At 44.3% G+C, this 15,812-nt stretch overlaps 1 protein-coding gene across 1 annotated transcript; it reads left to right on the forward strand.

Annotated features, from left to right (window-relative positions):
• Positions 1-599: 599 nt before the first annotated feature.
• Positions 600-14,734, forward strand: COMMD8 (COMM domain containing 8). Its single transcript, XM_060246301.1, has 5 exons — positions 600-848; positions 6,675-6,830; positions 10,577-10,729; positions 11,522-11,677; positions 13,661-14,734. The coding sequence occupies exons 1-5, from the start codon at positions 807-809 to the stop codon at positions 13,679-13,681; spliced, it is 528 nt and encodes a 175-aa protein (XP_060102284.1). The 5' UTR covers positions 600-806; the 3' UTR covers positions 13,682-14,734.
• Positions 14,735-15,812: the final 1,078 nt, after the last annotated feature.

The raw sequence follows: 15,812 nt of genomic DNA on the forward strand, positions 1-15,812 counted from the left end.
ATAACATGTGCCAACTGGAAAGGAAAGGTCCCCTGTGCAAGCACAAGTCGTTTCGGACTCTGGGGTGACGTTGCTTTCATGGCAGACTTTTACTGGGTGGTTTGCCATTGCCTTCCCCAGTCATCTACACTTTCCCCCCAACAAGCTGGCTACTCATTTTACTGACCTCAGAAGGATGGAAGGCTGAGTCAACCTCGAGCCGGCTACCTGAAAACTCAGCTTCCACCTGGGATCGAACTCAGGTCGTGAGCAAAGCTTAGGACTGCAGGACTGCCAACTGAGCAGTCTTGAATTGTCTTTTATTTTATTCACATGTGTTGTTATTCATATTGTTTTTATAATGTTGTTATCCCCCCTGAGCCCTCCTTGGGATAGGGCAGACTATAAATGACCTAAAATAAATAAATAAAACAAACCCCGGAGATGCCGGGGGCTGAATCTAGGACTTTATGCCCGCAAAGCAAACGCTCTCCACTGAACCTTTCTTCTACGGGCCGCACAATTTTCTCTTTCCTCTTTGCTTTCCTATAGCAAGCGGGTGGGGGGGGGGGGGAGGGGGGAAGACTCCCTGAGAAAAGAACCGGCGTCTCGCACTTCGCGCCTGCGCTCTGCTTTCCTCTCCTAACTAAAGCGGGAGGAGGCAGCAAAGGCGGAAGCGATCTTCTCCCGTTGCCGGGCCTGGAGGGGCGGGGCAAAGATACGGTCACGTGCTTTGCCGCACGTCGGTCTTCCCCGTCTTCCTCTCGCCTCCCGCCTGGTAGGCGCCTGCGGAAAGGGGGCGGGGCAAAGGGAGGAAAAAATTAATCATGAGGCAGTTGGAGAAGTTGTCGGCTGAGGAGACGTTGCAGGTGAGGGGGGGGGGCGGGGAGGTGCACGCGGCGCCCCTCAAGGGGGGGGGGGAGGCGGCCGCTCTCTGGCCGTGGGTGGGCTAAGCGGTGCTTTCTGGAGGCCTCCCTGGTCCGCCTTCCTCTTCCGTCCCTTCCTCCGTCCGCAGGGCTGCCAGTCCCCAGGTGGGGGCTGCTTTGGAGGCCCTCCCCCGCTTCAGGGTCATCAGAAAGCGTAGAGGGGAGGGGGAAGAGGGAAATGTCTGCTGGGCACTCCGTTATTCCTTATGGAGACTTATTCTCATAGAAAATAATGGAGAATCGATCTTCAGGTATCTGGAGGGTGTGTGTGTGTGCTGTTTTTTGAGGTAGAGGCACCAAATTAGCAGCATAGCATCCAGCGACTCTCTTCAAAACACCCTCCAAGTTTCAAAAAGATTGGGCCGGGGGTCCAATTCTATAAGCCCCAGAAGAAGGTGCCCCTATCCTTCCAATGGAGGGAAGGCATTGAAAAAGTGTGTGGTCCCTTTAAATGTGAAGGCCAGAACTCCCTTTGGTGTTCAGTTATGCTTATCACACCCCGGCTCCACCCTCAATGTCTCCTGGCTCCACCCCCAAAGTCCCCAGATATTTCTTGAATTGGACTTGGCAACCCTATCTGTCTGGGGTTTGAAGAGGTCACATCCGAAGCATGAGTTTGCTTTCTTCGATTCCACCATAGGCCGCTTAGGCTGACATTTGGACTGGCAGCTTCTGGGAATCAATTTCCCAAGCAGGCCATGAAGGTGGTGGTTGGGTGAATACCGCACAGCTGCCCCCCCCCCCCACCGCTGTTGCTGTCCATCACCTGGTGCTTAAAGGGTAGACTGCCTCTGTTCATGGAGGTTTCCTATTTGCTCCTAAGGTTGCCGCTGCCAGCCTCCAAGAGGGGCCTGGAGATCTCTAGGAGTTACAACTGACCTTCAGATGCGAGATTAGAGCTGAGTTAGATGTGAGAGATTAGATATCCCACCTACCTCACAGGGTGTATGTTGGGGGGGGAGGTAGAAGAGATTATGGCTGCTCTGAGTATAGGGCGGGATATAAATCCAATATCATCATCTTCCCATGGAGAAAATGGCTGTTTTGGAGGGTGGACTTGGTATCACACCACCACTGAGGTCCCTCCCCAGGGTCTATCTTATCTCCAGGAATTTTCCAACCTGGAGCTGAGCTCTCCCTCTCCTCCCCACCCCCACCTTGGTGCCTTGTAGTTTTTGGTGGGCCTATGCCAAAGACATTTATTTGCTTAGGGTAGCCAACTTCCTTGCCATGCCTGGAGTTCTCCGATAATTGCAAGTCGTCTCCTGACTACAGAGGTCAGTTCTGGAGAAAATGGCAGCTTGGGATGGTGGACTCTTATATCTGAGGACCTTCCTACCTAAACCCCCCCTTCCTTGGCCTTCTGACTTATTCTCCTCTTTTCCATTTTATCCTCAGGACAACAACCCTGTGTTGATAGAGAGTGAGTAGCCGATCCAAAGTCACCCAGTAAACTTTCATGGCAGAATGGGAATTTGAACCTTCCTCTCCCATATCCCAGGATGACACAAACCACTGCCCCATACTGGATCTCTTTTAGATAAATTCCTATGATAAAGTGAAGCACTCTGCAGTATAAATTAATTGTATAAATAAAGGCAGTGGCACAGAATTTAATGTTGTCTAAACACAAAAGGGAAATAAAAACTGTTATGATCTTTTGTTTTGAAACCAGCATAAGTAATATCTTGTAACAAGATAAATTCCATTGGGGTACTTTTCCACAGGTAAATGTGCACAGGATTTTCAATTTTGACTGTGCCACCTTTTGTCCAGTCTAAGCCCACTGACTTGAGTGGAAAAACTGCATGGAATTGGACTGTCAGAGTCCTAGTCAACTTGGGAGGAGAGAAATTTCCCACTGTCTACACCCCTAATAATTAGCAGTCTCTGTTATTCTTCCCTGCTTTGCTTTCTGATTGTCATTCATAGGCCTCTGTCATCTTATGACATTATTTGCCTTACCAAATAATTTCGCTCTTGACAATTAACTGTACCCTTGTTCATTGAGGATTTCTGTTTCTTCTTCCTATAGAACATTGGTATGTTCCTTTTATATTTTTGGTATATCCCTGTGAAACTGAAACAAGGAGGAATCATTTGGTGCTTTAAAATATTGTTTCTCCTTCCCTATTGTTTCTCCTTCCCTATTGTTTCTCCTTCCCTATTGTGTCTTGATATACCAGACTGCAAGCTCTTGAGATGAAATTTATTTTAATGTGTGCATTTTATGATTTATTTTATTTACATTATTAATGTAATAAAAGTATTACATTAAAAACAAAAGATTATCCTATTTGATGTATCATGAGATTGAGGAATTACAGCTCACCTCATCTCACCAGATGCATGCCCTTCAGGTGGCAGATATCTATCCATGGTTATAGCTTAGTAACTACACACACACCTGGATATAGCTTGGTAACTACAGCAGTGTGGAGTATGCTATTTTACTTTTGGGGAAGTACTCCCCTGGTGTATTTTTTAAAGATATCAGAGTTTTTGGCGAACTTGGGGGTGGGGTCACCCAAATTTGCAGAAAGATCTGTTTTGGGTAAGCCGCGTGACCCCAGTTCTGCAGATGGGGCCACACTTAGCAAATAGATGCATAGATTTATAATATCAATAATTAGTGAAAATGTAATTGTTCTAGTTTGCCTGAACTTTGTAATTCACATATACAGGAGAATGAGGTGGTAGGAGGACAAAATGGTAGAATGCACTGCATCACTTCAGACTACGTGTGGAAGGATGCATTTTGGAATAGTCTTCTGTGCTCAGCCTCCTCCCTCCCCCCCAAAATACTGCAGACAAAAGCAAGGGAGAACTTTTCTCTGTGCTGTGCAGGGTTTCTTTTTGTGTGGAGTTGCAAAATAACAAGCTGGAATCTACCCCCAACAGTCTGAAGTGGAGCTGTCCATTCTACCCCCCCCCCCCCGGGCTCTTCCACCCCATTCTCTTGAAAGGCCTTGGAGACAGAGGCTATTTCCATAGACACAGATTCTTAGTGCTGCTTTCATTGGCACTGCAAATGCAGACGCATGTGTGTTGGTAATGGAGCTTCCACAGGTGCTGCTTCCACAGAATGCTTTGCAGAGACTGTACATCAGCATGATTCTTGCAGCTGCCATAGCAATGTTGTCTCCCCCCCCTCTTTTTCCATGCATGTTCTATGGCAGGGGTATCAAACATGTGGCTCTGGGACCGAATCAGGCCCATGGAGGACTCCTATCAGGCTCCTAAGCAACTGGCTGTCATCGACTTCTTTCTCCATGTCTCTTGCTTCCTTCTGCATAACAGCTTGCTTTGCAAGGCTTGCTCAATTGCTCAGGAGCTACAGAGCAAAGCCTCTATTTTCTCCATTGGCTGGGGCTCCTCCCTTGTGGAGAAAGGGGGGAAGGCAGAGCTTGTTCTTCTGGGCTCTCTTAATCACACAGCAGAGCTACTGAGCCAAGTCTCTCTTCCTTCTATTGGCTGAGGCTCCCCTCCCAGTCCCCTGGGGAAGGAAGGAAAGAGCCAGAGCTTCCTTTGTCCATTTCCCTGGATCCCATGGGAGAAATACAAAGAAATCACCTTTAAGACCAATGAGCGCTAAAAGTTTAAGCATGTTTTAATTTTTTTTTAATTAATTGTGTTTGTCTGTGTCCTTTGTAAAGTTTATATCTCTGCTACCTAATCTTAAATAGGTATACACATGACCTGGCCTGACATGACCTGGCCTGACCTGGCATGGCCCAACCCAACAAGGTCTCAGTTGTGTCAGATCCGGCTTACATAACAAATGAATTTGACACCCCTGTTCTGTGGCATTATAATGCTTTTGTTAAAATGAGAAATAGATAAATGGCAGTAGATAAATACGGTGCTATGGTTCCTGTGTGGTGCAGTGGTTAAGAGTATCTGGGAATAGGATCTGGGAGCCCTGGATTCCGATTCCCACTCATGCCTCCTTAGAAGCTGGCTGGGTGACCCTAGGCAAGTCACACTCTCTCAGTGTAGCCTACCTCGCAGGATTGTTGTGAGGATAAACTGGAGGAGAGGAAATGGATATAAGCTACTTTGGGGAGAAAAACAGGATACAAATGAATAAAATAAATATAATATTACAATGCTGTAATAATCTATTGGTACTTATGCAAATTTAGATAAGCCATTATAAGGATATAAAACAGATTGTAATACTGCTGTAGTTTCAAGTTTAAAAACTTGAAAAAAATCTCTCCAGTAATGCAGCAGGAAAAATATGTTGGGACTGTGGTGCTTCTGAGGGGCTGACAGCAGAGAAAATGGCAGGAGGAAGACCGATAACATTCCTTCCAGATTGCAATTCAATGCACTTGAATTGACTTCTTTCCAAAAAGACAGCTGTGAAAGAGATTTTGGATGGAGTGTGTGTTGGGTAGGAAAACCCTGGAAACAGGACTGTTCCAGCACAATGAAAACAAATAACTCCATTTTGGAAACCAGGATGGACAAAAATCTCCATGTCAAAGTAGCCTGACTGATTTGTCCACAAACTATTGCAGTGGAGCAAGAATCTGAACGGAAGATTCATCATAAGGAGATGTAACATGTGCTTCTCACTTCTGAACAAAGTCTCCCCATGATCCGTGAAACATATTCGGAATTTTTCTCTTAACCCCCTCATTGACTTTGCCTTTCTGATTTTTGACAGCTGCCCCCCCTTGCGTTCCTTTCATAGAGAGCTTGCTGCATTCAGGCAAGCTGACTATGAGTCATTCTGGTCTTGGCATTTCCCGCTCCCATGACTTGGTTTAGATCAATATTACATATTGCTGAATGGGATTGTTGCAGAGCGAATCGTATGTCATGGAAGAATTCTCACGCTAGCCACCAGGTGAAAGAACCATCTTACCTGTAGTATTTTGCTGCATCCATACTAGGCACAGTTTCTTCTGCCCAGTAACTTGTTTTCGTCATCATGTTCAGTTTTACTAATTCTAATTAACCCTGCAGCGTTAATTTGTGTTGGAACCCTGCTTTAGATTTCTCTGTTCAGGCTTCAGATTATTCACTACAGTTTTTCTTAAACTGGTCCGCTTTAAACTTGATAGGCATGTTGCACTGCACTGACCAAAAGCAGAAAAAGCATTAGCCAAGCTGTTGTTGCTGTGTTTCCAACAGAGAGGCTTCCCTGTCACCTTACAATGGTGGATTGAGAACCACTGCAGTATGGTTCCGTCCTGCAGTGTGAAGAAGAAGAAGAAGAATTGTAGTTTTATATCCCACCTGAATCTGTTCTCTGTTGAGTGTTAGCCAGTTTTATGACTGGCAAGATTCTTGACAGGGTATTCTTGTATTTGAAGGAGGTGTCCACAGTGCCTTTTGCAGTTGTATGAAAAGAGTGCTGTCCATGATTTGCCTATCATATGCAACCAAGATTTATTTGGGAAGGCATATTTGAGCATCCTAGCTTCGATGGAACTTTCACAATAAAAATGTAACTGAGCACATTTGCTTGTAAATTCTCCCATTGAAACTGGTGGGACTTTTTGGTGTCGCAGCTGATTTACGGTAATCCCAGCAAGGGGCTTTCAAGAGAAAACAGTGATGGTTTGCCATTGCCTTCCTCTGCAGAGTGTTTCTTGGTAGTCCCCCATCCAAGTAAATGACTCTGCTTAGCTTCCGAGATCTGACAAGATCAGTGTACTGTGGAAATTCTGCTGTTGTGTGTATTGTAGCTAAAAAACCGACCCTGTTGTTGTTCCAGTGACACAAGTCAACCTCCTTAAATGTTATCTCTTTCAGTTCCTCCATAAAGTAGTTGATGGAGTGTGTGGCCGTGCATATCCTCGCTACCAAGACTACAACACAGTTTGGAATTTGACGGAATGGATGGAAGTTTTAGAGCAAGCTGCCACATATTTTAAATCCACGGTTGGGAAAGATCTCTCTGATGAAGAGGTATGAGCTGTGAATAAACAATGTGATTTTTATCTCAGCGGAAACTTTTATCCAACAAGAAAATCTGTTAATAGAAGAGTTATAAGGAACTTGATGCATCTTCAGCAGGCATCCTGCTCAGGTTGGCAGAGTTGGATTTCATCTGTAGCTGTGCAAAGATTACATATTCTCTTGATTACTTTTATTATCTCCAATGTAAAATGCATTGCTTATTTAAATTACTATGAAAGGTAGCATAATGGGATACATTAATATACATGCCAAACTGTTTGAATTTCCTGTAGCGTATTTTAGACCCTAAATATTAGTCCTGGTAGCTCCCCTAGGACCTTAAAAGGGAGTTGGATTTCCTCTCCTCTGGGATCTTAAAAGGGAGTTGGATTTCCTTCTAACTACTGCCAGCTATCTATATAGATTAGGTTGAGTGGGTTTTTGTAGTTTTTTTCTTTCAGTAAGGGCATAACATGGTTTGTAAGACTTCAAGATGCTTTGGTGGAAAATCCAGATGAGCACAATCTGCTGTGAAGTTCTCCCTGTGGTATCTGTTCAGAAATTAATGGGAGCAAATAGAAGAGTTTCACTCTTTTGGAGAAGAACTATTACATGGATTGTGGCCTTTGTCTTTTCCTCTTAAATATTGCCTAAGTTTAAAACACCATATGATTGAGGGATAGGGAGAGACATGGTCTACTTTTACTTTCAATGTAGACAAAGTTGCCAGGGTATAATCCAACCACAGTCAGGTTTTTGAAGTTCTACAGATTGTCAGACCCAAAGGCAAGGAAAAGACAAGTGAAGTTCAAGATCTTTATTCCAGCATCATAGGCAGATGCAGGCGTTGCTGGAACTGGCTCTCCTGCCAGTTCCCTGCTCTTATAATCCCGTGCCCTAGCCGTTATGATTCAAGCCAAGTACTTTATTCGGGTCCATCCCCAATCCCCCCGTGGAGATACGGTATCCTAAGAAATTAAGTTCTGTTTTGTGAAACTCGCACTTGGACAGCTTGGCAAACAGTTTATGCTCATACAGGGTCTGGAGCACCTCCATCACTAATTGAACGAGTGAGGGGAGGCCCGGGGAATAAACATGTCATCCAGGTAGCAAACCACGCCCTTATAGAGGTAATTGTGCAACACTTCGTTGATCTAGTTCATGAACACCCCCGGGGCCCCCTTGAGGTCGAATGGCATGACCAAGTATTCAAATTGTCTGAGCGGGGTGTTGAACGCGGTTTTCTACTCCTCTCCCTCCTTGATGCGCACCCGGAAGTACACGTCCCGGAGATCGAGCATGGTAAAGTTTTTCCCTTGGGATACCTCCCCCAACAGATCCTGAATGAACAGTAGAGGATACGCATTACTCATAGAAATTGCATTCAACCTGCAAAAATCAGTACAAAGCTGTAAACTGCCGTCCTTCTTCTTTCTGAAGAGTACTGGGGCGGCATGGGGGGATTTGGCAGGGCATATGAAACCCCGACATAAGTTCAGTTCCAAGAATTTTTGGAGCTCCTCCTGCTCCCCTCGACTCATCGAGTATAGTTTGGCTTTGGGCAGTGGTTCCCCCTCCGCCAGTTCGATGGCACGATCCGTATCCCGGTGAGGGGGTAGCTCGTCCACCTCTTGGCTATCGAACACCTCATGGAGGTCTTGGTATTCTCTTGGATCAAGAAGGCACGCATGGCTTGCATCTCGCGCAGTTGGCTGCTCTGGCTGGCGAGGCCTTCTTGCACCCACTCGGTGGCACCGTCCCCTGGGTCAGCCACCCTGGGGTATTCTCCTCCACTCTCGTTGCCCTGGAACCACCATGGGTGGTAGGACCTCTGTAGCCCCAAGAGCTGGTGGTGCTGGAGGGGGTCCTCTCTCAGATCTCCGATAATACTCTCCCCACTCTTTTCTCTGGACCGTCTCTGTGGCAGGAGTGACATTCGACCCCTCAGGCTTTGGTTCTTCCGCCTCAGTGGTTTTGGCTGTCCCCATATCCTGGTCCTGTTCGCCAGCCATCGTTAGTCTGGGTTTAGGCCAGTCGGATGGGAAGGAGTTCTAACAAAATGTCAGACCCAGAGGTAAGGAAAAGACAAGTGAAGTTCAAGATCTTTATTCCAGCATCATAGGCAGATACAGGCATTGTTGGAACTGGCTCTCCTGCCAGTTCCCTGCTCTTATAACCCCTCACCCTAGCCATTATAATTCAAGCCAAGCACACCAAGCGAAAGTGGGGAATTTGCTTGGGTTCACTATTATTCAGTCATCACCCCAAGTCCTTGTTATCACCCCTTGGTTACATCTCCTTCAGCTCATCTGACCTTGGTTGCGTAGTAACTAGCCAGTTCCCAGACATGCCACCCTCCCTTCCGATAAGCAGCGGGGATGCTTCAAAGCCAGCATAGCACAGCACAAGCGTTAGCATTGTAATATTATAAATTGAATACATATGGCAAGAGGAACAAAGATGGAGTGACTCTTGACACAGATTACAGTGAAAGACTGTAAAGAATTATGGTTCACTACAAGTCTTGCTCGCTGTAAAATCTTGGTCCAGGCTGCGGCCTACAAAATATTTTCTCACAGAGATATTTAGAACAACTTATCTCTGAGAACCAGAGGTAGATGCTGAACCTGGCAAGCTTTGTGAATTACATTGGTAACTATTGAATACTGTTTCGCTACACTGGTTATGCTTAATTTCCCTGTTTTATCCTTCACAAGTTGCGTCCTTTAGAAATACCTTTGCATTTTAAATAAAACAATTATATTTTTTAACTTGTTGCGGTTTCTTGTTTCCTGCCGCCTCAAGTACTAAATCCAGAAGTCTTGCACCTATCTACCTAATGGTTAACGTCTTAGTTTGAAAATTCAGACTGCAAGCCCACCTTTCAGGCTTGATCTTTCTGTTAATTCCCACAGAAGCTCAGAGTCTTGTCTCTTCACTCTGACGCTGGGGAATATAGTCAGGAAAAGGCTGGTGGTAGATACTGTTTAAGGTCGAAGTGAGGATTACCCTCCCTTCAGTAGTTTGATCGTTTGTTTTGCTTTGCTCTTTGACCCAAGGTTTGTTCTCATCCCTGGCTTGGGACAGAGACCTAAACAGACGGAGACCTAAACAGCATTCTGAATAAACAGGAATGAAAAGTATTTGGCTTTGGTTGGTTTGTGCTTGTGGTACTAACCAGGATCGTATAATTCTGCAGCCAGAAGCTAGGTACATGCACACTCCCCTGAATTGTCAGAGACAGTCAGAATCCCCAAATAATCTTAGAGGAACAGGCAGCGGCGAATGCAGACATTTGCAGGCAAAGCAAGCAGCTCCCCTCCCCCCGCCCCCAAGGAACTCGAGCAACAAACGTGTTGCCTGCAAGTTATGCCCTGTGATGGTAGATTCCCTGCTGCATCTAGCCTTATTTTTCACAATCTGCCAAACAGCACTTCCCTTTCTCAGACTGGCTTTGAAGTGTACAGCTGGGTACTTGAGGGTTTTGTAGCAGAGCGTGTGAACATCTGTGCCTGCTGCTTCTTCTCAGCTGCTTGCTGTTCCATGATTACTCAGGGACTCAGAGTCACTCTGCCCATGCAGAGGTGTGTGCGGGTGTGACTCCTGGCTGTTGGACTGCGGCTGAGGATTGTAGACAACGCTGAGAGTAATGAGCTGAAGAAGTGGCATCTAGTTATCACTGCCCCTTTTGGTTTATTTTTCTTGCAAGTGCCTCAGCTTTTGAAACAGCATATATTTTTTTTTCTCGTTTCTAGGCTCTTCAGCAGTTGAGTGACCTGAGTTCTGATTCTCAAAAAACAGTAGTGACTTGCTTGAAAGGGAGAAAGCCGGATATCAGGCAGGCGCTGGTTGAGAGAACAAATGCCATCTCTTCTGCACAGCTACAGGATTTTGACTGGCAACTAAAGGTGAGATGACAGCTTGTGTAAGAATATTTAGGGAAAAAACTGCGGGGGTTGGGTAGCCAAGGAACAGACTGGCAAGCATGCTGGATGGACAGTGTTTGTGCATAATTTTCTGCCCTGTACCCATATTACATAATTACAAGACATAGCTTTTTTGTTTAGATCTGTGGTGAGCAACTTAACTGGCCTAATGTTAAGAACCAGTTTGGTGTAGTGGTTAAGTGTGCAGACTCTTATCTGGGAGAACCGGGTTTGATTCCCCACTCCTCCACTTGCACCTGCTGGGATGCCCTTGGGTAAGCTGTAGCTCTGGCACAGTTGTCCTTGAAAGGGCAGCTTCAGTGAGAGCTCTCTCAGCCCCACCTACCTCACATGGTGTCTGTTGTTGGGGAGGAAGGTAAAGGAGATTGTAAGCCACTCTGACATTCAGAGTGAATGGCAGGATATAAATCCAGTATCTTCTATCTTCTTAAGCATGATTTAGGAGGGTTTAAATCTGAAACTGTAAAAGTATCTCCCCATAACTTTAACCCCCAAATTATGTTTAGGTTTGGTTTCCTTACCAATTAATTTCTTGTTCAAACAGTTTTGCACCTGAAGGGGGTAGATTGAGTCCACAAAGAAGCTCAGCTGCTCAGAACAGTGTGTTAGTTGCCGGGCTTTACAAGTGGCTGAAGGGGTAACTATGAAGAGGAGCACTATTGGCAGCTTTTAAAATATCAGCTTGAACGAGGTTCACTCACTGTAGAGGGCTGCTTTATAGCTAATCTGAATTTGTTTTATTCTGCCCTTCAGCTTGCCCTATCTAGCGATAAGCTCTCAATGCTGCAAATGCCGCTTCTGAACCTCGATCTGGATGTGTTGGAGAATGGTGACATGAAGCAGTATTCTGTAGAAATGAATAAGGAGGAGCTACAAAACCTGCTCAGTGCATTGGAAGCTGCTAATAAAGTATGTATTCTATTTTTGTCTTTAATCTGAAACTGCAACAACAAAAAAAGGGTGTGTGGGGGGGCTTTTCCATTTACTCTAGCAGTAGTGCCCTGAATGCAAAGGTCTACCATGACTTATTACTGTTGTTTCATGGATCCACTCAGGGCTGATTGCAAATTTTTGTGAGCCTTGGGCAGAAAGTATAATTCCCCCCCTTCCCCCCCTGTGTTACAGTCCTTTTCTCAACTTGCCACACCTGTCCCAAATGGCCTGCAGTACCTTGGTTTCACACCCCCCACCAAGCTTTTCCCTTTCTTTTCTGGCTCCCAGATGTGAATTTTGGAGGTGTTGGTCCATGGTGAGACTGGTGCTTAGAATCCTTTGTGTTGCTGAAAGCAAGCAATAAAGACCAGAACACATATGTGTGGTTATTTTTTGATAAAATGGAAGCAAGGAGAACAATGTAAACCACTGAGTCCACTTTGGAGAGAAAGATGAGGTGTAAATGAATTGAATAAATATCTCTAAAGACCCTTGAGAGGTAAAATAGACAAAGCTGGAAGCAAGGAGAACAATGTAAACCACCAAGTCCACTTTGGAGAGAAAGATGGGGTGTAAATGAATTGAATAAAGACCCTTGAGAGGTAAATAGACAAAGCTGTAGTGACTTGCTCAAGACTACAAATTACACCCTAGATCAAGGCTGAGTGATGAAACCTGGCCTCAAAGGTCCATTTTGAAGACTATCATTTATTTATTTATTTATTTGTAATTCATTCATTCATTTATTTATTTGTTTGTTTGTAATTTATATCCCGCCCTTCCCACCAGGTGGCTCAGTGGTTCTCCTCTGTTCACTCTCCCACCCCAGTGTGTGGTACATGCTGTAGTTAAATCAGTGCAGAGGCTGACAATTACAAGGCAAAACAGTATTTTGCTATGACATGGACAAAAATGGGATTGTATGCTGTTTGGTTTACACTTGCAGCGGAAAACTCAGATCTCATAAGTCAGTTCATTAGGAAAAGAACTGAACAGAAGCAATAGAAAAATGCCCAATTTATTTGAACTAACAAAGTCCCCGTTTCTGAATTTTATTTTAAACATTACTTTTGTCAGGATTTCAGCAAAGACCTACAATTAAAAATGACAGAATGTAGTCTCAGGCTTTGCTAATCCCAAGAAGTACAATGTGTGAGAGAATGTCCATCTTTTAATGGGAAAATCTTGGAGTTTCACCAAGTTGCACCAAGCCGCCTCAGGTCTGTGTTAGCTTTCCACTATCAAAGGTATAGGCAAATACACCCCAGTTTCTGGTCTTTATTGTACAGGCTGAACATGCCAGAGTGGTGCTCACTAGTGTAGTCAGAGATGGGGACAGACCTACTGGGCTGTAACTCCCATCAGTTGGCCCACCTTGCCGACTGCTGATGCTGGCAATAGTATAATTTATGTAGGTAATGTTTGCAAGTCTCTGATCCTTCGCACACACTCGTGTAAAGATTCCTCCATACATCCTTGAAGCCTACTTTACATCCAGTGCCATGTAATTCAGTGAAGTCTATAATGCATCCTGCATTCCATGTTCAGACTGCAAACTTCATCATGCCCTGAAATACACTCCCTCTTTCCTTTGTTCAAATATGACAGTAAGACTTGTTAAAGAACAAGTTAAAGAACATTCAACTGTTTCAGTTCAAAGTCATTATTTAACGAAGGGTCACAACGCCCTGTCCCCTTGCTGTATTTGTTTTTCCTTCTTGGACGCGACTGTTGGTAATAACTTCCTTTGCCTAATTATGCAAGTGGAATTTTTGTCTCTTTGTTGGAGAGCTTCCTGCCTCTTAACTATATGAAAACTGTTGGGGTCTTATAAGATTTGTAGGAGAAGGAAATATTTTAAAAGGGTTATGATGACAATTGAGCTTTAGGAGTTGCAAAGCTTGTTCTGATTGGTCCTGTAGCTCTTACTATTTTCAATTCCCTCCCCCCCTTTTAAAGGTTGTCTTGCAGCTGAAATGATTTGAACTGTCTGGAACGCTTGTCGGTGATGAAGAAATTGGCCTATATTCCACAAAAGTCCAAGGCTTTGTGCTTTTGAAGTTTATACAGAAAGGCGATGGGAGACCATGAACTCTATCAAACTCTTGCTGAGAGTCTCACTCCTGATCTACACAGAACCAAAACAAACAAACACATTAAAACTAATTTATAGCAAATGAAAAGGAACACAGCTTTGGTACTTTGCTGCAGCATCTATAAAACGTCACCAGTGCCAAGTTACAAGCTCATTGGAGACCCTGGAGATATATTGGCCTTTGCCTTCCTGCACCACTAGCAAGCAGCAGCAGGTTACCTCCTCAGTGTGGACATCCCTTGTCTGCTTTGTTCAGCATTCATGGATCAGCACTGAAAAACATTTTTCATAGGCAAAATCAATAAACTGCATAAGAAATGTGTTTCTTTGTCCAAAGTGAGCTCTTGTGCTAAACGCTATCAAATACGTCTTCGGTTAATTGTGTCAGATTGAAAATGGCGAACTGCAGAGGGATTCCAGAGCCAAGCAGACTTGACGGCCACAAAATGGGACTTCACGTGGGGGATGAATCCTGAAAGAATAAATAGTTGTCTTTATAGCAAGAAAGAGCTTGGCCATCCAAAGTTTTAAAGATTAGTAAAAATGCTTACTGAATTGAATATAATAACTTTGTCAGAGCTTGTGTGTGCATATCATTTATAAAGTATTCTGCCATCGCCATTAGGCAGTTGTAAGCATCCCACCCCTTTTTGCCTTGAGATGGGCCTCTTCATTTCCACACAACCTGTGTGTGAGGTGGGTTTTTAAAAATTAATGTGAGGGTGTCTCATGGACTGAAGAGGAAGCAAAATCATCCTTAGAGATCTGAAGCCCCACATAACTTTAGCGCTGCTGATAACTATCAAAATAATTCTTTGCAGAGAATCTTAAGTTGGCATACAGTGTAAGCCCATATTAGCCAACAACAGATCTTCATTTGTATTATAATTTGTGTGCATTTATAACTTTAAGAAAAGCATTCAAGAGAAATACACAAAGCACTTGTCTGTCATTCTCTCTCACAATGTTTTACTGAACTTTAATTTTTCAGTCTTGTCCTTTAAGCTGGCTCTGATGGAGAAGGGAGGGAGTCATGCTGTAATTGTAACCACAAGATTTTATGGCTGCTTCTCCAGTGACTACTGAAAAGACTAGACTGGGGCCTTGAAGTGCTGGCATCTTGATAATGCTGCTGGTGACATTCTAGCTTTTGGAGATCTTTGAAGACAGCGTGGTGTTTCTGTTCCTCTCTGTTATGTTTAAATTGGAGATGTGATCGTGTGTTTAGTGTACAGGTAATACAGGAAGGCAACAGCAAGAAAAACGAGAATGAAACCATGGGAAGGTGGAAACATAAGTAAACATAACACATCACCCTGAATGGTTTTAGTGAATGGGAAGAGATTTGGAAAACGTAGGTTGGGTTCAGCTAGTGTTTTTGCTGCAACCCATATTCTTCATGGCTTCAGTCTGTGCAGCTCCCACGATCCCCAGCATAGCCTTTTGGTAATCGGAGGGGACCCCCTTCCTCCCTTTCTCACCAGTGGAAAAGCTGCTTGGTAAACTATAAATGGAGACTTGTTAAAATTAATGCTTTGCTGGTTGCCTGAGGTGACATCCAGTACCTTTGTAATCAGGATTACGTCCTCCTAAATCTATGGAAGTCAACAGGCTTAAATGAGTGTAACTTTGTTTAGGATTGTCTTGTTGATCTGTTCCTGATGACCAAGCAGGTGCTACAAGCTGGGAATTATGTGACCACTGGTTTTCCACACAGGACTAGCCCAAGTGTGGCCAGGCAGACTTCTCCAAGGCTAGATAAGTGGGTACAAATAACTGGCTACTGAGCCACTGAAGTTTTACCTCCTGATATCGCACTTACGTGGTTGGTTTCTCCCACTATCAGCCCAGTTTGTTTGTGTGGCAGATCATTATCTGGATAGATAACTAATGCTGCTGTTTTATTAATGTATCCTTTGGATTGGAGAAAAGAGTTACAAATATCACTAGCCCCTGTATGCATTTACAGTGAGGGGAAACTCCAATAATGTAAAAGTCTCCAGCTATAATTCAGCA

The sequence above is a fragment of the Heteronotia binoei genome, chromosome 9, assembly GCF_032191835.1.
Source record: "Heteronotia binoei isolate CCM8104 ecotype False Entrance Well chromosome 9, APGP_CSIRO_Hbin_v1, whole genome shotgun sequence".
In the NCBI taxonomy this organism is placed as follows: domain Eukaryota; kingdom Metazoa; phylum Chordata; class Lepidosauria; order Squamata; family Gekkonidae; genus Heteronotia; species Heteronotia binoei.

Bases quoted from the DNA above. Each gene is read 5' to 3' on its own strand.
- COMMD8 (XM_060246301.1), top strand. From the start codon at position 807: ATGAGGCAGTTGGAGAAGTTGTCGGCTGAGGAGACGTTGCAG. The intron at 6,831-10,576 runs GTATGAGCTGTG...TCTCGTTTCTAG, and splicing joins AAGATCTCTCTGATGAAGAG to GCTCTTCAGCAGTTGAGTGA. The intron at 10,730-11,521 runs GTGAGATGACAG...TCTGCCCTTCAG, and splicing joins ATTTTGACTGGCAACTAAAG to CTTGCCCTATCTAGCGATAA.